We start from the raw sequence: 22,386 nt of genomic DNA, 5'->3' as shown, positions 1-22,386 counted from the left end.
TGTCTCTTTTCCTCCAGACGCCACTGTCATCACGCTGTTTACAGCTAACTCCCCAGACCAGAGGCCTCTGATGCAGGCACAGAGCTCTTGATATTCTCCTCCTGTCAATTCCCAGATGGTATCCTCTCCTTTCACCTCCAGGCCCACAACAGATCAAAGGAAGAGGGAAAAAAACCTGATTAATTATATTCCAGGCCCAGCTTTTACTTGCATTTAGCAAACAAAGAGGGGAAGCGGGGATTCCCTCTCATCCCAGCTCAGAGATGTGGGGTGAATCCTCTTTATATCTAAAATGCTCAGGTTGTCCCAGTTTAGAGACCCTCCAACTCAGTTTCCAGGACCCCAGAATGTACTTCTCAGGACAGTGGGCTGATGGATGAGAGAATAATATGATCTGTGTGTCTTCCTGAAGGGAAATAGAAGTGGTCCTGGTTCTTAAGTCAGGGCTACGCTTTGCAAAGGGATAAGCTCTCTACTGCTGAGAATGCGCCAGCGAGCAGTGGATGATGGACCAAGTATCAAGTGTGTGGATGTGATTCCTCCATGGAAGATTTAGAATGGAAAACTCTGGGGCCTCTTTCAACAATGGAACAAGATGACTTATTCTGTGTTTTTTCCAGAGGTAAAACTAAGATCAATGGTGATATTTACCAGGAGTCAAAACTTGGCTAAAAACAATTTTTTAATTTTTTTTTTTTTTTTTTTTTCAAAAAATTGGATGTATCCACTGGTAGAGTCAGCTGCCTGGTTATAAATTCCAGTCCCTAAAAATCTAGACCAGTGGTCATCAAAGTGAGATCCCAGGATGAGCAGCATGAATGTCACCCCAGAACAGGCTCGGGTTGCAATTATTCAGTCCCAGCGCTAAACAACTACTGAATCAGAAATCCTCCAGGTGATTCTGGAATACACTAAAGTTTGAGAGCTTCAACAAAGTTTGGCTTTTTGCCAGTGCTAGAGTTGGAAAGGGCAGTGTCTCTCCCACTTCCTCCTGCCACAGATCTTATTAGAGATCTTATTAAAAGAGAGCGTATTAGAGCTCATTAGAGAGCTTATTAAAAACATAGACCTGGACTCACCCTAGGATATTCTAATTTAGTAGGCCTGGTGTAAGGCTGAGACCGCCTGAGTTCCTGAGGCACTGTAATGCACACCACAGAAGTGAATAATGAGTTCCACTGAATCTCCCAATTTCATAAATGGGAAAACTGAGGCCCCAAAAGTTTGGCTCTTTGGAGGTCACACAACTTCCTAGGTCTAGATCAGGAACTAGATTTGTTGACATTTAGTCCCATGCTCTCTCCGTGCACTCAGGCAGAGGCTGCGATAGCAACTATTAGGGAATTTAGAAGAGACTCCTGCCTCTCACATTTCCTGGGAGTTTAGACCCCAGGGCCGGTTCAGCAACAACTGTGTCTGGACTAAGATCAAACAAGTTTCCACTAGATTTTGCAGCCTTCCATGCCTGATCGCCGAGTCCCACTCACCAGCAGAAATTCCTTAAGATGAGTTTCGATGTTCTTGTTGTAGAGCGTGAAGAGGGCGGCGGACACTTGGATGATGGCTTTGGTCAGGCAGTGAATATTGTTGTTGTGACCTGGGTTATCGTCGGAGTTGGGAGAGGGGACCGACAGAAATGACAGCGTGAGTCATCCCAAGCCACCCGCTGATGCTACTTTCTCTTTTTTCAAGGCTGGACCACCCCTACTTGACACCAACAGGACTAGGAGGTATTGGGGGACTCGGGGAAGGCTATTCCTACGCGATTTCACTGAAATGGAATTTCATGGGTCGTTTCTTCTCAAGGGCTTTTTGAAACAGAACTTTGCGCCTGAATCAGAAGTCTGCATCTTCCAGATAAACGTCTCTGCCCCACGTGCCCACCCCAAGACATGAACCCAAATAGCCCAGGCCCCCCAAACTTACTCCTCACTTACCATCCCTCTCTATGCTGTAGAAGGAAGACGGGTCAGTGGCGAGGAGTGGGAGGGAAACAGCGACGAAGACCAGGAGCAGACAGGCCACCTTGTAGTCTTCCTCGCGGGACGATGAATCTGGCGGGGGAGCAGCACAGAAAAGAGGGCGCGTGAAGGCCCCCAGCAGACAGGCCTTGTCTTCTGCAGGGGGCTTCACAGTCTTTCCCAGAAGCGCCGGAGGCTCCCGAGAGAAGGGGTCTGAGAAACGCTCCACCAAGCCCTGTGAGCAGCTGTCGGGGCGGGCAGACATGTGTCCACTTAGAGCGCGGCGCCCACGTCCTGGAGGCCTCCTCCGGACACGCAGCAGGACTCTGAGTGAGGGGCTGACACGCGGTCCGAGGACCCACCCTCCATCAGCTGCCTTTTGGGGCGCAGAGGCAGGACGGCGAGAACGTGGTCTCACCCACACCAAGAGCGAAGACGGAGGGCAAGTCTGGCAATTTGGAAAAGGCCTAACAACAGCCCCTCCGCGCCATCCTGCTGTGAGTGTGTGAGCACCAACGTGCTCGCCAGAGGAAATGTGAGATGCGGTGCCAGAGACGCAGGTGTGTGAGGAGGAAGAAGCGGATCCCTGGGGAGCGGGGTGAGAAGGGAGGGGCAGCACAAGACCTTGCTGGGGAGCCCAGATGCGAGCCAGCTCGGGGTGAAATCATATGCTATTGTATGCTGTTCGCCATTGTGTCATTGGCATTCATTTTACTCCCCGGGCCGGATTATGCGTTCCTTTGAGCGCTCGCTAAGTATCAAATAGACGCTCACTTCATACTTTTTAGCTGATTTACAATCAACCGGCTGGAAGCTGACTAGAAATCTAAACTCCCCGTGTATTCTCTGGGGGTCAGGGACTGACTACATTTTAAGTCTTTCCTTAGCTTGCAGCTTATGTCCTCCAAATTCACAATCCCCAAAAAAGCTTTTCTGACACTGACATTTTCCCACCCCAAAGCAGGGCCCAAGCCCACTGTTCCCTTGGCCCCATCTTACCAGCTTTCAGATTGGCAATGGCAGCCACCAGGGCTGGGTCAATGTCACAGCCCACTCCTGCGGCGGATGCCAGCTCAAAGATACTCAAGGTCACCTGGTAATGAAGAAAACAACATTCTGGAGAGGATCCCAGGAGAGAAGTGCTTGGCAGAAGCTACAGGTCATCAGGAATCCTGGAGCAAAATTTTAAACTTCTGGCGGACCATCATCTCTCCTAGGTATCCGCTCATCACTCTCCCCGACCCACCGGGAAAAGCCCCAAATGCTTTAACTGGGCATTCAGATACCCCCTGGCACAAATGTGCTTTCTCAACCTTCCTTCTCCAAAGGAGAAATCTCTTCCTGCAGCCAGTGCAGCCACTGTCTTCAATCTGCAACTGACTCTCGTACTTTCATACTTTAAAGTAGGAGTCCCCTGGCCTCCCCTCCCCTCTCCTACCTACGGGACACTCATTCCCTTGAGGCTTAACTCAGATCTCATTCTTCGTGAAGTCTTCCTGGAATCCTTCTGCCCAAATCCATCTCTCCCTCCTTAAATTGGCACCAACGGTTTAGCATTGATAACACAGGGCATCTGGTGGTACCTGTTCTCTTCAGACAGGAAATGAAACCTGTGGTTTATCCCACCAACTGGAGTATAATTTTTTAAACTCCTGTTGGGTGTGGGGGCTGGAAGGGGATGGCTTTGGAGTGAGCAGATCTGGGTTCAAATTCTAGCACCACCACTCACTAAATGTATGACCTCGCTGAAAGTTACTTAACTTCTTTGAGACTCCGTTTTCTCATTTGTAAAATGGGGACAGTGGTACTCCAGAGTGTTGTGAAGATTGAATCAGACATGTGTAAACCATCTACCCAAGCGACTGACAGAGCCACAAACAGACTAAGAAATAGTATTCCTTTTCCTCCTCTTTATCTGAAAGTCAGAAACTTTGACTTTTTAACCTCTCTGGTTTTATCATACAGCTAAGCACATAAAAGGCATTCAATTAATATTTACTGATGGATACCTGCATCCCTCATTGTACTTAGAATCATTCCCAGGATGCAGCCCCAAAGCCCCACTCCCACTTACTTAAGAACTTAACCCCCTTTTCACAAGGGAAAATAAAGAAGCATGACAAACTGGGGGGGGGGGGAGGGGGAATAGAAAAAAAAATTTGAGGTTAAAAAAAAACGACTAAAATGTTCTGAGGGAGCAAGAATAATTGTTTTCATGCAGACAACCAAGAGCATGTTTTGCAGAAAGCCCCACAGACAGAACAGTACATATACTTTGCCTATGGTACTTGAGCCAGAGGCAAACCATAGCCACAGTCTGCTCTGCCCTTTATTTAAATTCCCTCCTAACTAGATGATCCCCTTGTGGCAGGAGGCCGAGGAGGCCTGGTCCCTGTAGTTTCCTGGAGAAAAAAGGGATAATTGCATGGGGTCTTATTTTCGCCTCTCCAAATCTCCTCACCCCTCTGAGGCAGTAACAGAATCTCTGATGAGCAGGCCATGCCCCCTCCGCCCCGCCTGCTTATTTTCACAGGCAGGCGGCCGACAGCGCAGAGCTTCCCGGACATACCAGTCAGACAAGCTCCTGACAGGCTAGAGCTCTGCGTCCCAGCTCAGCAGCTGCCAGAAACTCACTGTAAAATCAGACCATTCAAAAGGGGCAGCTGTCCCACAGAAACCTCACCCCCACCCCCCACAATTCCCCCATGACCCTTATCTGATTTCAGGGAGTGAGGAGGAAATTTCACTACTTTTCTTATTTCCAGGTAAAAATAATTTTCTGACTGTGTAACTTTAATTCTTCCTGCTGACCACTTTGCTCTTATCACTGACCTCCCGCCAGCAGAGGAACGGGCCTAAGTCCTAAGGAGCCCGCCCTCTGGGTCCGCAGGCCTTTGTTCCCAACCTCCAGCTGTATTTCCTGAATAACATACGCGTTTGTTCCAGGTGAGTCGAAAAACAAAATGATGTAAAGGCGGGAGGGGGTGGGCAGAGAATGGATGTTTAACTTGAGGGGTCTGCAAAACCCTGTCTTCCTCTGCAGTAAATGCGGCCTGAGAGAGCTGACGTGGACACAGAGGAACTGTTAGGGGGAAAAGGCTGTCCTAAAGCTAATTCCACACAGGCTTTGTGGACTCCACCCCGACCCCAGACCAAAGCCATGAGGACATTGGGAGAGACAAATCCCATCACCACCCAAGGGAAGGTGGCTGGAACCTGAGGGTGGGGTGAAGCAGCCAGGTTTGGCATAAAACCAGACACGTGGGCTTTGAGGGGGTCCCCCATTTTGGCTCTCCGCCAGCTCGCAGCTCCGGCCAGCTCTGAGAGTGCCTTTGGGTTTCCAGGTCGCCGGATCGGGTAGGACGCATTAAAGACTTTATTTCCCTATTTTCTCCCTGAGTTGTACATTTCCTCAATTCCCTTTCCCTTGTCAATAAACCTTTTATGAACCTTTTGTGTGTGTCTGTAGTGGAGTATTCATAAGTCCCTTGTAAGCGCGCGGGTGAGGACCCACAGCCAGGAACCCGTTTAATATCGGGGCTGCTCCGTAACAGAACCAGAAAGTTCCACAAGTAGGAAAGGGCCAGAAAAAGAAAGGAAACTGAGGCCAAGCTGTGTGGGTTGGAATGGAAGGGAGGAATCATTTTACAAAAAAAAAAAAAAAAAAAACCACCTAAGCTCCTGACTAAAGAACTCACCTGCACACAGGTCAGCATCTAATTTGCATTCCTGGATGGAAACTTGCAGGCGTGATCCCCAGAGCAGATGCTCCCCTCCAACACCATCTCCCCACTCACATGGGGCACCAGGCTCCCTTATCTTCCTCCCCTACCCTGCTCCCCTACTCTGCCCCCTCCAAGAACACCCCCTGACCAAAGGCCTCTCTCCACAAAGTCTCCCCCAGGGCTTTCCTATTCAAATCCCACTCTTCTCTCCGCAGTATTCCTCAGAGCCCTCCCTCCCACACAGGGTCCTAGGACATCCTTCCCACAACAAAACTCTCCTCACTGGATTCCACTCTGCACGCCCCCGTACCTTCATGTCTGTGTCCGGGGTGACGAACTCCTTCAGGCACTCAATGGGGCCCATAAGAAAGGGGCAATGGGAGGAGAAAACCTGGAGGAGAAAGACAAATTAGTCCACAGGACAGCGGTCAGGGCCTTCAGAGACAGGTGGAATTGGGAAAAAAAAAAAAAAAAAATGGCCTTTGGCTTAGATGAGAAACGAGCCAGCCTCCCACAGCACCCCACTACTCCAGTCTCCAGGCTTCCTCAGCCCGTCCCTCCCCAGAGATCACCCAGGACTTCTAGCAAATTGAGCTCCTCTCCTCACAGCTCACCAACCTTTCCACGCCTTCTCACACCACCCCGACCCACAGAGGTGTCTGCGTTTCTGTGGCAGCACCCTCTCCCTCAGCTCACCTCCCGAAGTCCCTCTTGGGCCACTTCCCTAAAGCTGAGGATGACACCAATGATGGTCATGCGCTTCAGCACATTATCCGCCCCTGAGGGGAGAAGAGAAGTTAGAAGAATAGTGATGGCTTTGCTTCTTCAGACCCAGATCCGGGTCACCCCAAATGCCTGTCCTCGGCAATCCTTTCTCCCTTCCAGGAAGGTGCTCACCCATCAGCTGGGGCAGCAGAGAAGCCATCAAGTCGGCCTTGCTGTAGTTGGACCTGATCTGAACAAGGACATCCATGTTTTCCACCACCAGCTTCTGCAGTTGGCACACAGAGACATTGAGCAGGAGAAGAACAGAAGCCATTAAAACACTCCCCTACTCCCCCCTCCAACAGGTTCCCGCTGCTACCCCGTGCCCTGCGGCTGGGCCTCCGTCCCCACCCCTTCCAGCGAACCTTCAGTTCCACAATCTGGGAGGTCACGTGCCACATCAGGTTTTCACTCAGGAACTTCATGCCGTAGGGGCCCAAAAGTTCAGCCAGGGCCCGCATCTCTGGAACAGAGTTACAGGGGTCCCAGTGGGACTCAGACTCACTGAGCATCTGAACAGTGTTCTAGGTTGTTCCGCAAGGAAAGGAAGTGGGAAGTTGGGAGCAAAAGTGGCCTGGAATCTTGCGTTCAGGTGACAGGTCCGGCCTGTGGGACGGCTCTCTCTCCCCACGGGTGCCCACACCAAGACGTAACACAAATGACAACTGTTCATTTACATTCTTATGAGAAACCATATTTTTCCAAGTCCCTTTACATGGCATCTGGGCTTTACTCTTGCTGGACAAGCCGTACTAACTTCATTAGACGTAACATCTTCAGTTACTGAGCCTCGGTTTACTTCTCTGCACAATGAAGAAATTAATCTCCCCTATTTCACAGAGTTGATAAGAAAATGAATAAGATACTATATTATAAAAACCTCAGACAACGATAGGGATTATATATATTATAGAAATAATAAGGAATTATAATTATAATTAGTAACAGTCCTCTAAGGCACGAGACCTAGATATCATCCTGGTTTACCAGACACGAGGGTTTAAGTGCTTGTCCAAGGTCACTTAACCAAGTCAAGGCCTGGTTCGGGAAAGCTCTGGCAATGCCCCACTGCCCCTAACTCTGTCCTGGCAGACACCACACCATTTCCTTCTCTAAGGTCTGACTTTTTCTCCTCCTCCTTCCACTTCTCTTATTTAATCCCTCGCTATCTAAGTTTTCCTTCTCTCTTTTCATAATCAATACACACCCCCACTGTTCTTTCCTCTAAATCCTTCTCTCTAGTCTCCCCCAATGCCTATTCTTCATGCCCAGCCTGCCTCTGGCCCTTTGCAAATTAAGTAAAATCCGCCTGGGGAAATGCCAGATCAGAGACACTAGCAACAAACTGAAGCAAGAGGAACTCTAGCTATGACCTCTGGCCGCCGGCCCTCCCAGCAGACAACCCCAGAAGACCAGAAGTAACAACAAAGTGGCCAGGAGAAGAAACGTGAGTCCAGAGAGCAGAGATCAAGGCTCCACATGCAAGTCTCTGAAGGCAGGGCCCGCTGATCTCCGGCTCCACCAATGACAGGAGGTGGAAGTGGTCAGAGCAGCCGACACAGCACCTCGCCTGCAGTAGCCACCAGACATCTTTGAAGTCCCCCATTGACAGTGAGAAGTGAGCTGAGAATTAGAAGAGAACTTCGTAACTGGTCCACTTAGATAATGCTAAAGTGGCTGCAGAGAGGCAGAGGGGCCGACGGTCTTCTCCACAGCGGATCAAGGGGCCACACACTGATCTACCAGCTTGGGTCTGCCAACCCCCCTCACTGTCGTCTCCTCCACCCCAGGCTAGGAGGGCATCCTTCTCCTGCCATCTATCTATTTTTGTAGTAGCATTGCCCCATCACCATGGCAACCCAAGGAAATTGGGGTGGGGTGGTAGAAGGGGAAATCAGCATTACCTCCTGCTGCTTGTCACTTGTCAGCAAGACCTAGAGCTGATTTTAGATGCTGCCTACAGCTTGTGGGTGGAGCTGATGAGAAGGGGACATGGAAACCTCCAGCAGGTAAAGAGTAGGGTCAGCTTACTGATGGAGTTGGGATGAGGTAAGAAGGAGGCAGAGCTGGAACACACGCTGTGTATCCCGGCTTTCATAACACCCCCCAGGAGAGGGTCGGGTCACTGAGCCATCCCCTACGCGCCCAGATCCCATGCAGGAGCCAGGATTTAAATGAAGGTGAGGGCAGGAGGAAGCAGCAGGATAGTTCATGAATCAGACGGTAAAACAACTCAATTGAAAAGACTCTGTATGGTTTCGAGCCCTCTTTGAAGAGAATGACTTCCCAGCCCATTCACGACACACTCCTCACCCCGTCCCCCACCTGGAGACACGAAAGCTTCTCTCCACTGGGAAGCGCACCGCTGGGTGGTTAAGCTCCTGGTTCTGGAAGAGTCGAAATCCCAGCTCTACCACTGATGAACCTGTGACCCTAGACAAGGTCCTCTCTGTGTGTCCTCCGTGTCTGTGCTGAGACACGTGCCCAAGGCCGCTGTGAGGACTGAGTTAACACACGCGAACATGTAGGACCCGGCCCACGTTGCAGCCATCCGCTCACTAGCTTATCATCATCGTTAAACGCCAGCAATCTAAGCACTGGCTGAGGCGCTAAACTTTACCCCCAAGGAAGAAGATGCTGCGACACCAGACCACTGTTTAGTAATTCCAAGCCTGAGGCGGCCATTCCAAGCCTTATGCGTCATCCTTTATCCCACCTGATATGCGCTACTCTTTTATTTTTTTTATTTTTTTTAAAGATTTATTTATACATGCACTGGGTACAGTCAGAGGCGCGGGAGGGTGAGAGAATTCACCAGAGCCAGAGCGGGGAGCAGAGCAGGCAGAAGGACCGAAGGACACTGCTGAGGGGAGCAGCGGGCGGCAGGGGAGGTCTGCGCGCCATGTGGGACCCTCCTCCGGTGGCCGGGGAGCAGCCGGGGATCGAACTGGCGCTGCAGAGGCTGCAGGCAGCTTCGCAACCCAGCGCTCAACCGCTGCGCCACCGGGGAGAACCGCTACTCTTTTATTCTTTGTGGAAATGGAAACTAACAATTGACTACCCTTCAAAGAATAAACGCTTTCAGTGACTGGCCTAAGTCCTGCTCCTCTCCACTCCCCTCTGCGCCTCAACCCTCAGCCCGCTGCCCAGCTCTGGGTCTCACACGCCGGCCTCTTTCTGTGGCCCTCAGGTGGCGTCCAGCAGAGACGCTGAGGAGGATGCAGATCGAGCCCCTGGGAAGGTAGACGAATTTAGATGGGGTCTGTGGGCTGAGACAGTGTCCTGCGGGGACAGGCTCGGTTCCTTGACAAGGAGACCAGGCCCTGGACTCACCAGAGACATCAGAAAACTCCTCCGCACTGAAGTTCTGCTCCCCCTCCCTGGGGAGGCTGATGAAGGCCTGCATGGCTGGGGAGAAGAGGATGGTGCCGCTGCTGGCCTGTCTAAGCAGACTCTCCAGGTACCTGGCGGGTTGGGAAGGAAGCACAGATTAGTGTTCAGTCCTTTCTCCCTTCTACTGTTCCCTTCCACCACCACTGGGCGCAGGAAGAGCAGCAAAGGCCAGGGTGGGGAATGACACTCAAAAAAGAGTACAACACTGTAATTAGCACCCCAAACCGCTGTCTCAAAACAGCTGGCAGTAGTGTGCTCCTGCTTCGCCCCCCAGTCTGCAGGGACGTGCCGTGCTGGCATGTGCAGCCGCCCTCAGCCCCTGCTCTTTCCAGCCGCCTCACTCCCCTCATCCTGGCCTTTTTGTCAAGAAAAAAAGATCAACTCTGGCAAGAAAAAAGTTCCTGGGCCTCCCTGGTGGTGCAGGGGTTAAGTCTCAGCACAATCAAGCTATCACTAGCCTCTGCAGCATGAGTTCAAAACCCGGCCAGGGAGGTGACCCACATGGCGCAGCAGACCTCTCCTGTCTCGCCCGCTGCTCCCCTCAGCAGTGTATTTCAGGGGATCCATCTGTTCTGCTCCCCACTCTCTCTGGTGTATCCTCTCACCCCCTGCTCCACACCTCTGGCCTACACCCCAGTTTTTGTATGCATAAATAAATAAAATCTTTAAAAAAAAAGAAAAAAAAATCCTATGAATTGGGCACCTCTGAAATATACTTAGCCTCAAACTCTCTTTGGAGGACACTGGACTGAGGACTAGGGTGCTAGAAGCGAGTCTCCAGCCAAACCTCTGAGAGCGACGCCTGTGGACACTGGTCATGCAGCCTCCAGACAGCCCCTCCTGTGCGGGTGAGCGAGGAGACTGACCTCCAGCCAGTGTCAGCAGAGGAGGGCTCTGCCAGTCCCTGCCACTCACCCCGGCATAGGCTCTGGCCTTGGTCTTACCGGAGTCACAAGTTAACCGCAGGTGGTCCAAGCCTAGCCATCAAATGCGGGGTTCTTTTTCCCATTTAGCTGAATTAGTTATAAAATCAGTTTCAAAACTGTGACATTAAAAATAAGGAGTTAGTGGGGCAGCAACCAGGCAAAGCTAAGTGGTGGCTGACCCTGCTAGAGGAGTATACCCTGGCCACTGCTCGAAGTCCCCACACAGGCCACAATGCCCACTTTTTACCTACCTGGCCCCGGCAGGCATCTGATTTGCAAACCTTGGCTTAGTCTTTCCCCCTACTTAGGGGCGTCTCTGCCGGCGCCTGCTGAGCTGATATTGGATTAAGAGCGCCACCCAGCGGTTTGGGCAGGTAGGACTCCAGGTCTGTTCCATTCTTAAAATCTCAAAAGAAACGTTGCTGATTTCTACACCTCTGGTTTGGGGAGAGAGAGGACCCCCTCCCCGCCCCACCCCTGTCATATTAAGAACAACCTACTAGCCTACTAAAGTCAACGTGGTCATAGCTCCGAGGGAGAGATGGGGGAGAGATGGCATTAGAATGGCATTCAGAGGAAGTGGCTGGGCGAAGAAATAAGAACTTCAGAAAGAGGACGTGATATTGCTTGAAATTAAAACACAAGAATCCAGAAAAGGCTAGAACTGAAGATTAAAAAGAAAGAAAAGTCCAATTGCTACTAGTTGGGTGGACAGATGTTACATGAAGGTTAGAAAGAAACCTCCTGAGGGGAGATCAGCTTTATTACTCTAATCCTCGAGCAGAAATAAGATTCCCTTTGGGGGTCTATGACCCTTGTCACTAAAACACTTGGGCCTTGAAGGCCTACCGGAAGGAAGAAGCACTGACAAGAAGTAAGGCAGTGGAGAATATAAGTAACACTGACCAATTTGTGTAGAGAGTGGTGATCGTCTGCTCCCCACTCGAGTCCAGAGGCTGCGTCTGCTGCAGGAGGGCATTGCGGATGACTCTGGAAACATCTGCACCCAAAACCTGGGCCAGCGATTGTATGAAACTGATGTAGGCCTTGACTCCTGCCAACAGCTCAGAAGGTCTTGCAATCTCCTGGGTTGTGGCATTATTGCCAGCCAGCCACACGATGGCTCTGGGCAAGAAAACGCATAATTACAATCACAATGACAAACATAGTAACAGTAGTGGCATTTATACCGTGTTCCAGATGCTGTGCTATGATTTACTACACACATTACCTCATTTGAACCTCACAGCAACCCACTGAGGTAGGTATATTATCCCCATTTTATGGATGAAGACACTGAAACAGCAATAATTCACACACGTGACTCTAATAACATTTGACTCCTAACCACTAGGCTCTTCTGCCTCCTCTGGAGAAATGCGGTCAAGTGGTAGAAATCCTAGGCTTCCCTGCCGTCTGCCCGAGGGCTCACGCACCTGCGGGCTCAGGCCAGCACGTGTGTCTTCTCCTTGGGAAGAATTCAGGCCAGCACGTGTGTCTTCTCCTTGGGAAGAATTAGCTCAAGTCACTGTCAGAAATGGAAAGGCACACCCAGCGACCCCTGGACGTGCCATGCCATGCTGAGCAGCTGCAGACGCCAGGCTGGTTGGAGAGCACATCTGGCTGGATGCAGTTCAACTACCCTTTGAGAAGCAGAACAATTGTCCATCCTGTATGTTAGGGACACAGGAGGAACACCTCCCCACTGCACCTCCAATTCCTTCCAAAATACCTTTCCCAGGGCCTCCCTGGTGGTGTGGGGGTTAAAGTCTCAGCACTATGAAGCTATCTCCAGTCACTGTGGTATGAGTTCGATCCCCAGCCAGGGAGTTCACTGACATGCGCAGCAGACCTCTATCTTGCCTGCTGCTCCCCTCAGCAGTGGATTTCAGTGGATCCACCTGTTCTGCTCCCCACTCTTTGTCTCTGGTGAATCCTCTCACCCCCAACACCTTTGGCCTACACCCCAGCTCTTGTATGCATAAATAAAAATCAATCTTTTAAAAAAATACCTTCCCCAGGAATCTGACAATTCACAATTAGAGTCAGAACTTTGACTTGAGGTTTTTCTCCTTGTTAGGATATAAGTAAAGGAAAGAGGAACCTCACACTTTGTCAACAACACTTTGTCATCTCATTATTTATCCCTCAGTATGAATGGGTTTATCAGAGTCTTTCTAAAGCCACGGATGTTGGGGAATTTTTCCTTCCTTTTGTGTTTTTGGCAAAATATTTATGTCAAGAGAAGGGAAGGAAATTGGAGGGGCTGCCTCCAGAGAGGAGGCACCACTTGAGGGAGAAAAATTCAGAAGAGACCAGGACCAGCCTAATCTACCTTAGAGGTTTTCCTCAGGCCAAACCTCTAGCCCAGACCTGGGGCTTTAGGAACGACATCCGTGAAGAAAGTATGTCAGATATCCAGGGAGACAGGACTATCACCCCATCCTGGTCCAACCTGGAAACTACCAACAGCTTCTGAAGCTTTGCAAAGACAATCACCAAATTGATACCCTCTTGAGGCTGTAGAAGCACCTGAGACACTTCCTTGCACGTGGCGAGTGTGTATGGAATAAAAACAAACTAATTTTCCTGTTAAGTAAACTGAAAAATAAACCTGCAACTCCTACAAAGAAAACACAGACCCCCACGTGTTCTCCCCACTTCTGCCCTTGTCCCCTCGCGGCCAGCGTGATGCTACTGAAACGCTGAGTCAAATTGTGCTACTGCTCTGCTCAAGCCCCGCCAAAGCTCCCCGCCTCATTCAAAAGAAAAACCAAAGGCCAGACAGTGACAGAGAAGCGCCTACACAGTCTGCACTCCTTGAACCGCGACCCTCATGGCCTACGAGTCTCCCCAGGCCCATTCTGCTCCAGCCACACCGGCCCCTTCCACATCCCCCACACACACCAGACAGGTTCCCACCTCAGAGCCATGCTCCACCCCAAATGCTCTTTCTTGGATAGTCACACACGTGGCTTCCTGGCTTCTTCAGGAGCGCACTCCATCAAGCAGGCCTGCACCGCCAGCCTCTGTAAATCTGCCCCCCACATGCTATTCCCCTGCCCTGCTTTTTTTCTGTTTAGCGTCTACCACTGTCTAGCCTACTACATATTCTACTTTTTTACATTCTTTGTCTATCTCCCCCCCTGGAAGGTAAGCTTTAGGAAGGCAGGGATTTTTATCTGTTTTGCATATTACTGTATGAACAGTTCTAGAATACTGCTGACAGACAGCAGCTGCTCGACGCAGTGAGTGAACACAGTATATATTCCAAAGCAAAACAGAAAACTACAGGGATTATTCATTATAATTCTTTCCTTTATTGCCCTAACTGCACTGCCCGATTCAATACACGGGAAATGTTCCTCCTACGTTAAGGGGCAATAAAATGAGGAAGCAAGGCCAAGGCAAGGGAACGTATTTTATTGAGGCCTATTACATGTCAGGAACTTTGCACTCACTGTCATTTCTAATTCTCTACCAAGTCTCAATTACTGGTAATTTTCAACTATCTGTCTGTCTATAAGGAGAGTATCAGAAGTCTCACATTATAAGGCAGGAAACTAAGATTCTAACACGTTAGACACCCAACTCTGTATCCTGGCTGGTGTGAAGGATGGCAACATGGGTCAACCGACTACAAAGGCCCCGCTCGCCCTGCTAAGTCAGCGATGATCAATTCTGGCTGTTCAAACCACCTAAGGAGGTTTGGGGCTTTTTTTGTTCATTTGCTTTTAATTGAGACGCTTGGGACTTTTGGTCTGAGGCTTCTGCCTCGGATCCTCCAGCGCGTGGCATCACCACCACGATGGATCTCACGGGACTCAAAGATACAAGCACAGGGACAAGGAACAAGTGATACCTGTTGAGTCTGGCTTCCAGGTGGCTGCTGAGATACTCCGAAGGGAAGATAGTGTGTTCGAACACAGAGAAGCTTTGCACATGATTCATTGTCAGCGCTAACTCTGTCAGGTGTAAGTGGAGCTTGTCCATGCTGGGGAAAAATGAGAAAGTAAATGAGCCTTAGTTACGGTCTGGCACGGCCTTGTTTGGCTCATAACCCTCAGACCATTTCACCTCCTCAGACTACTCAGCCCGGACAGGTACATGCTGATGCTGACCCCAAGGGCAAAGGAGAAAATTCACAGGTAAGTGCCTTCCTGTATCTGTCCTTCCCGCCACTGCTGCTGGGTTTCAGCGGCCACTTGGCCTTCTAGGCCCCAGTCCTCACTTGGTGACGACGCCGCGGTTCTTCCGGTGACTCTCCGCTCCCGGCTTGTCCCTCTCGGGCTCTCCTTTTCTGGGAGTCTGCTTGTGCTTCATGGTCTTCTTGTTCTTGGCCTTGCTGATGGTCGTGGCGCAGTGCTTAGGTAAAAGCTTCAGAAACGAACACGAGTGAGTGGAGAAGTGAGGGTCCTTCCTACAGCTGCCGAGACGCCCAGCTAAGAGTTATGAAAGGCCTCTCCAGTGTCTGCCTTTCATCTTTCTGCCTTTCTCTCGTTTTCCTTCCCTACATCTCTTTCTCCGGTGGGGCCTATTTGGAATGTGCTGCCTCTCAGTTTTCATTATTTATCTCCCCATAATTAGACTCAGAATCTCAAGACGGCAGTCTTTCAGGAATTGGACATCAATACCCAACCACACGCTGAGAGTGTCTCCTGGTGGAAATATTCAAGGAAAAAGAAAAACAGCTGAGAGCTCCACTCAACTGCACTTTCTAGGATCCTCTATCCCGGGAAGACGTTTGTTTTTTTGCTGGTCTAGAGCCACCATCTCACTGGTGCCATTTCCTCGTGTTCTGGAAGACAGTCACTCAACTGCCACCGCCCTCCAAACATTCAGAGCTCAGAGAATGGCCTGCATACTTTCCCTCCTTTTTAAGTAAGCCATCACATTTCTTGCTACTTCATTTAAATGTCAATCCTGCACCTCTTCTCTTCACCAAGTTACCGAGCTTGTTGTACAGAAGACGTGAACTAGAATTATATATTCAGATTTCTCCTTCAAGGTAATCACCTTGGACGTGTCTGCATTGACTCCTGTGCTGCCGGGCACACACAGAGCAGGTCTGCCTACACCACATTTGGAATTACTCTCAGAACAGCGTAAGAGCCAAGAGAAACTGGTTCTGTTATAGTCACATTTAGTTTAAGTTCAAACTCCCACTATTTCAAAAATTCCAGTCCACCTTGACGGACAAAGATGCAGCAACCTGAAATCATGCCAAAGTGTCTTAGTAGAGTCCGAAAGTCGTTCCAAAAACTTTAACTCTGTTAGTAATGGCAACATCATTCATTATTTATTCAAAATGAAAACTTTAGAGGAAGCAACACTCATCTGGTTGCAAAAGTTCTGGTGCATCTGAAAACATGACTCACACTGCATGTGAGGCATCTCTGACACAGCACTGAGCACGTCTCTGCCCCAGCATGAGAGAAGGATTCAAACTGAGTGATGACTATCCCCACAATTTTACTTGTCTGTGTATCTTCCTTGCATTTATTATTTAAATTTTTTTCAAAACTGTATTTGAGCTCCTTTTTCTCTTAAACTGGGACATTCCCCAAGGGCCAGTACTGTGTGCTTCCTTCCCAAAAACCCAGTTTAGGGCCTGGTGCCTATTAAGCAGCCAATTGTACAACAGCTAACATCTATTGAAAATTGCCTACCAACTCTTTGGCATACTTTTTCATGTAATCTTTATGATATCGCCATAAAGAAACTACTTTTAGCCCCCTTTTACATCTGAACAAATGGAAAAGTTAAGGATTAATATAACTGTGAATATAAACACACACACACACACACACACACACACACACACCAGCTCCTTCCTACCACAGCTGGACAAAGCCTGACTCAAACCCAAGACGAGTGGGTAGTCTGGGAAACCTAAAAGACTTCAGGGCAACAGCAGATTAATTTCCTTATTTTCAATTTTTCTGAAATTTAGGTTGAACAAATCCTGACCAGGTGCTGTGAGTCAGTCAAGGGAGAGGAAAACAAGCAGACAAGGACAAGAAAGCAGCCCTGAGGATAAACACAGGAGAGAGCCTGAAAACATTCAGAAAACCACAGATGAGGCTGCAGATGGACAGACAAGCGAGGCAAGGAGGGTGATCTGGAGGGGGGCCACTGTCCTAAGTGTGTGTACACAGAGCTGAAGGGAAGCGCATTAGAAAATCAATTCATCTCTTGGAATTCTTCAAATGAGACAGATGCAGCTATTCGAACAAGAATTTTTTTTTTTCATTTTACATTTTTTTTATAGACGCATGTTTGTTTTATTTATTTATTTGTTTGTTTGTTTTTTGTTTATACATGCACTGGGTACAGTCAGAAGCGCGGGAGGGTGAGAGAATTCACCAGAGCCAGAGCGGGGAGCAGAGCAGGCAGAAGGACCGAAGCACACTGCTGAGGGGAGCAGCGGGCGGCAGGAGAGGTCTGCGCGCCATGTGGGACCCTCCTCTGGTGGCCGGGGAGCAGCCGGGGATCGAACCGGCGCCGCAGAGGCCGCGGGCAGCTTCCCAACGCAGCACTCAACCGCTGCGCCACCGGGGAGGCCCCGAACAAGAATATTTTTAAACGCCTCTATCTACTCCTAAGAGAGTAAAGATTGAAGGGACTATACTTAGGGGGAAAAAGCCTACCATAAATTCAAGCCCACCAAGCCCTACCTACTTGAGAGAAAGAATTCGAACACTTGGCATTTGAAGGAAGACAAAGGAAGGAAGCAGGGAAGCCGCCAAGAGAGGAGAAAGGCGAGACTGAACAGACAGCGGACGGGGCCCACCTGCTCACTCAGGTTGCGCTGCTCAGCACAGATCTCCAGGACACAGTTGCTGGCCTGCTTGGCCAACTCCTCCAGGAAGGAATTGCAGCGATGAAGGCCATGGTTCTTCAGGTGGGGGTACTATTGGGAAAAGGAACCATGGAAGAAAGTAGCATCACAAGGCAGACATACTGTCCCTGTGACACAGCTCTGACACCCAGGGCCTGAGCCACCAAAGTCAAGAATAAGGATGAGAGGTTACTAGAAACGACAAGCCTTGGAGTTCAGGGTACACACCTCCTCTGGGCACATCTCATGAGTGCAGTGGACAAAATGAGCACAAATCAGGGGGAAAGCAATGGCATAACGCAGCATGGTAGGTTCCTCCAGGGTCATAGCAAACATCTTCTCAAAGGTACGGACGTGAAAGCTGCAGGAAAAGGGGAAGGAAGCTTAAAACTAGGAGTTGTTTCCTTTGAGATGGAAAGTATCATTCTTTCATTCTTTCAACAAATATTTATTGATATTCACCACTCCCTCCTTCATTTTCCTACCCCTAAGATAGATAGGATCCCAAGAAATGTATCCTTTCAGACACTTATATGCTGGATTCCAGGACAGTTAAGTGAGGACCTTCGTCCCTTGTACAAAATCTGCTATTCCTCTCTCAGTATGATTCAGGTCATCCTCCTAGTTTAGAAATCCTTCAGTACAGTAGTCCCCATCCTACCATCCTAATCCATTCTACAGACATGATCATATAATGAAAATACTGTAATGTGAGCCCAATGAAACATTAATACTGCATAATTCATTTAAGACAGTGTAACTTGAAAATTTCTGCATGTAACTAAGCTTATATAAAATGTTGATGTGTACAATAAAACAATACTGAGAAATTTTCATTTTTCTTGATATTAAAAAACGAAATTAAAAATAAGTAACTTAAATTGGAAAAGGTTATTTGAACACCACGTACAGTGTGATAATGGAGTCGATGGGAAAAACCAATTCTCATACTAATTCATACTAATTCACTAACTTCACCTCATCATCATCATCATACTTTTTTATAATTTCTGGTTTTGATTTAATTAAAATTTCCTTTTTAATACTCTTTTTATGGTCCATAAGTACAGTTTAGCACAATATTTTTACACAACCCAACAATAACCACTTAGTAACCAATAACCACAAGATACATAAAGACTAAAAACCAAAACACTTCTGGGCCTCCCCGGTGGCGCAGCGGTTGAGCGCTGGGTTGCGAAGCTGCCCGCGGCCTCTGCAGCGCCGGTTTGATCCCCAGCTGCTCCCCGGCCACCGGAGGAGGGTCCCACCTGGCGCGCAGACCTCTCCTGCCGCCCGCTGCTCCCCTCAGCAGTGTCCTTCGGTCCTTCTGCCTGCTCTGCTCCCCGCTCTGGCTCTGGTGAATGCTCTCACCCTCCCGCGCTTCTGACTGTACCCAGTGCTTGTATAAATAAATAAATAAATAAATAAATCTTAAAAAAAAATAAAATAAAATAAAAACCAAAACACTTCTATACTTCACTAGAAAAAAAAAAATGTGCACCAATTCCCTCATGCATGGCTCCCGTAATAAAGCCTTGCCTGGTTCAAAAAAAGTAAAGTTAAAAAAATTTAAGGGGCTTCCCAGGAGTTAAGTCTCAGCCACTATGAAGCTATCCACAGCCACTGCAGAATGAGTTGAATCCCTGGCCAGGGAGGTGACCAACATGGCACAGCGGACCTCTCCTGTCTTGCCCGCTGCTCCCCTCAGCAGTGTATTTCAGTCAAATCACCTCTTCTACTCCCCACTCTGTCTCTGGTGGATGTTCCAACCCTGCCCCACAGGACCTCTGGCCTACACCCCAGCTCTTGTATGCATGAATAAAATAAAAATCTTTAAAAAATAAAAAACCATGAACCCATGAAACCAAAGATTGTCAAACTGGATAAACACATGGTCATTGCTCATATGCTAATAGTTATTCAAATGCTCTGCCCACAGATGTCCCACTCACAGGGTCCAGTTGGCAGCAATCACATGGTGAATATTAAATCATAAAGTGATTTATATTTTAATAGAGAGGACTCTTGGTAAAGTGATATGATGGTACAGTGGACAAATCATAAAGCTGGAATCTATTGTACTAATTTACATCCCTCTCAAATTTTGATGGTCAGGTTCCAGAAAAACTGATTAATTTTATGAGACTGATTTTTCTCAACCTTATATCCTCTCAACTTCATGCTCTCTCTTGTCACACTCCTTACATTTGTAATTACTGCATTGATGTCCTTTTCACACCTACAATGACTACAGAGAACAGAGATAACATTGTATTGCTGTTTAATCCCACAAATGGCAGAGTTATGCACAACAGTGGTAAGCATTAGCATATGTGAACGATACCTAAAGAAAAACTAATTTTCATCTTTAAAGATCATATTCTCCAGCTCTCTCAACTACTTTCAGTTATCTCCCCTAAACCTCCAAATTTTCCATGTCTCTTTTTAAGTCCAATATCCCAAAAATAAGTAAAACTAAATAAGGTTCTAAAGATAGCAGTGAGGGGAAAATGGACTGATGCATTGATGAGTGATCCCCAAGCAGGGAAGGCTGTACAGTACCCAAATGGCTTTCCTAAAGAAAACCAGAACCAAAAGGAATCAACTTCATGTTCCATCACTTGGTAGCAACTGAAATGAGTGAGCTATTTAGCTTAAACATCTCCCTTTAAGGCAATCACAAAGAAAACAAGAATTTTCCTCTGTCTTGGGGAATTACACCAAAGCTATGTATGAGAAATAGTGAGGAGCAACCTCCAGGTCAGCAGGAGGTGCTCACAGACAAACTGATGATAGAAAGTAGAGCTGACGCAACTTGATGCTAAGAGATGGCGCTTCTCAAACCCCCTAAGCAGGGGCTGACGAGAAACAGGGGTGAGCTGAGGCTTCTGGCAGTTAAGCAGCTAGGGCTTTTGACAGTTCAACTGTTGAGGTTTGGGGGAAGTTAAACTGCTGGGGCTTTTGACCAGTTAAGCTGCTGGGCTTCTGGAAGTTACACTGCTGGGGAGAAGGGGTGTCTATGGAGAAGCCACCAGCTTGTTACATATCGCTTTGGCTTGGACCTCAGTCTCTGCTGGGTGGATGCTATGAGGGGAAAGACAGACGTGTCTCGCCATGTGCCAGCCTATAACTCTTGCCCCTCCCCCATCTTCCCCCTCCTTGTGTAAATAAATCCTGTGATTGTTTCACACTGGGCCTGCTTTGGGGTCATGTCCTGTAGTCATAAGCACAAGGGGGAGGACCCACCAGCCAGGTTTGCTTGGTTTCAGCCCGGCAAGAGGTCAAGTGACTTTAAAAAGAATTCTGAAAGTAAAAATCAAAATCAACAAACAACTATGAACCAGAGACACTCTATGGGAGGTGGGGGCGGGGAGGGGAGGAATTGGGGTCAAAATAAGGGGGTTGCAATTGTATGGGGAATATAAAAATAAAATATATAATAAAAAAATTTTAAAAATTAAAAATATTAAAATAATTCTGAATGAGGACATACCAGAAAGTAGACAGGTCTGAAGTTTCCACCAACACTTTCTCTACTGAGTCCAGCATTTGGGAGTGAAAGATGATGAGGTTCATGGCCTTGGCTAAGTCGGGGTTCTCATGCAGGTGCAGGGGCGCCTTAGCCACACTGGTATACGCCTATGGTTGGAGTTGAGTAAAAGATGGAGAAAAACAAGATCAATAAAAAGGACACCCAGTGTTGGGGCTACAGTTAGACTGGGGTTTATCCTGTCCAATAATTGGTTTTCTGTGTTGAATTGCTCCATATAGCAGAATTGAGGTGGTAAAAAGAGATGGGGTCGGGGAGAGGGAAGAGCCTGAGAATGAGGGACTATTAACAGGAACAGACCGACCTGCAGGCGGAACCAGTCCAGCCTCAATCCAGAGAATTCAAATTTCTCTCCATTATCAACTGTAAGAAAAACAGATGGTTAAAGAAAAAAATAAAACAGCAGCCTAATATCCACCTGCACAGAATGATAGGTACTCTTCAAAGTCATCTTGTCCCATCCCTGACCCCAACAGGTCAGTATTTCCAGAAAGAAAAAAAGTTCCCCCACACACATACCCTGCCTCTTCCACTGCCCTCCACTAACCTTGTTTGGGATTCAGAGAGGAGAGAGTGCTGACAAACGAGGACATGATGATGGATTCCTCCTCAGGACACACAGAAAGGTTCTAAAAGAGAAGTTGGAGTTACCATCAAGGGGGCATATGTTCCACCAGGACAGAAACAAGGACCCCCAGGCTCAAGCCCATGTATGAAGGTGAAGAACTGAGTGTCACAAACAGCAAGAATCCAGCAAGAGATGGAGCAAACTTCCTGGGTCCCCCGCCACACCAGCACCCAATTCCTCTTTCTTTTTCTCTCCTGTTTCTATGTAGCTTCATGTATTAAAAAAGAAAAAGGCTGCTGAGGTTATTTGTCCATTTTCTTTTAACAAATGTAGAGGGAAAAGCAGGCACTTTGACACACAACAGATAGACCATGAGATCTGGAGTGGGTCTGCAGGGGGAATCACCAGGAATCACACTAATCATTATCAATGAAACATACTTGAATGGCATCACTGAGCACAAGGGCATCGAATCTGGCCAGGTACTGAAGGTGGTACTTCTGGATCACTTTGACGTGTCTTCGGACCAGAGCCCTAATCTCCTCCAATAAGAAAAGCAGCTCTGCAATGCTCCTACCAAGTCGAGGATGCGAACAGAGAGATGTATGAGACTAGAAATATGAACTGAGACAGAGACCGTGATAACAGGGCAGA

General features: G+C 48.3%; 1 protein-coding gene across 5 annotated transcripts in view; it reads right to left on the bottom strand.

The window, feature by feature from the left end:
* NCKAP1L (NCK associated protein 1 like) overlaps positions 1-22,386 on the bottom strand; it is a 97,996-nt gene that overhangs the window by 5,986 nt on the left and 69,624 nt on the right. For all 5 annotated transcript variants that reach the window (XM_037514913.2, XM_037514912.2, XM_054696686.1 and 2 more), the window contains 17 exons: positions 22,173-22,305; positions 21,712-21,793; positions 21,469-21,527; positions 21,108-21,253; positions 17,840-17,972; positions 17,564-17,683; positions 15,002-15,147; positions 14,633-14,764; positions 11,677-11,895; positions 9,785-9,915; positions 6,817-6,914; positions 6,584-6,677; positions 6,383-6,465; positions 5,997-6,077; positions 2,961-3,054; positions 1,938-2,054; positions 1,488-1,597 (listed from right to left, as the gene is read on the bottom strand). In XM_037514913.2, the coding sequence (XP_037370810.1) occupies positions 1,488-1,597; positions 1,938-2,054; positions 2,961-3,054; positions 5,997-6,077; positions 6,383-6,465; positions 6,584-6,677; positions 6,817-6,914; positions 9,785-9,915; positions 11,677-11,895; positions 14,633-14,764; positions 15,002-15,147; positions 17,564-17,683; positions 17,840-17,972; positions 21,108-21,253; positions 21,469-21,527; positions 21,712-21,793; positions 22,173-22,305 (1,978 nt within the window). The remainder of the gene's footprint in view (positions 1-1,487; positions 1,598-1,937; positions 2,055-2,960; positions 3,055-5,996; positions 6,078-6,382; positions 6,466-6,583; positions 6,678-6,816; positions 6,915-9,784; positions 9,916-11,676; positions 11,896-14,632; positions 14,765-15,001; positions 15,148-17,563; positions 17,684-17,839; positions 17,973-21,107; positions 21,254-21,468; positions 21,528-21,711; positions 21,794-22,172; positions 22,306-22,386) is intronic.

This window comes from Talpa occidentalis, unplaced genomic scaffold, assembly GCF_014898055.3.
Source record: "Talpa occidentalis isolate TD23 unplaced genomic scaffold, MPIMG_talOcc4v2.1 talOcc4.16, whole genome shotgun sequence".
Lineage (NCBI taxonomy): Eukaryota > Metazoa > Chordata > Mammalia > Eulipotyphla > Talpidae > Talpa > Talpa occidentalis.
Note: the sequence above shows the minus strand (reverse complement) of the source record. Positions and strands in the feature narration are given on the sequence as shown.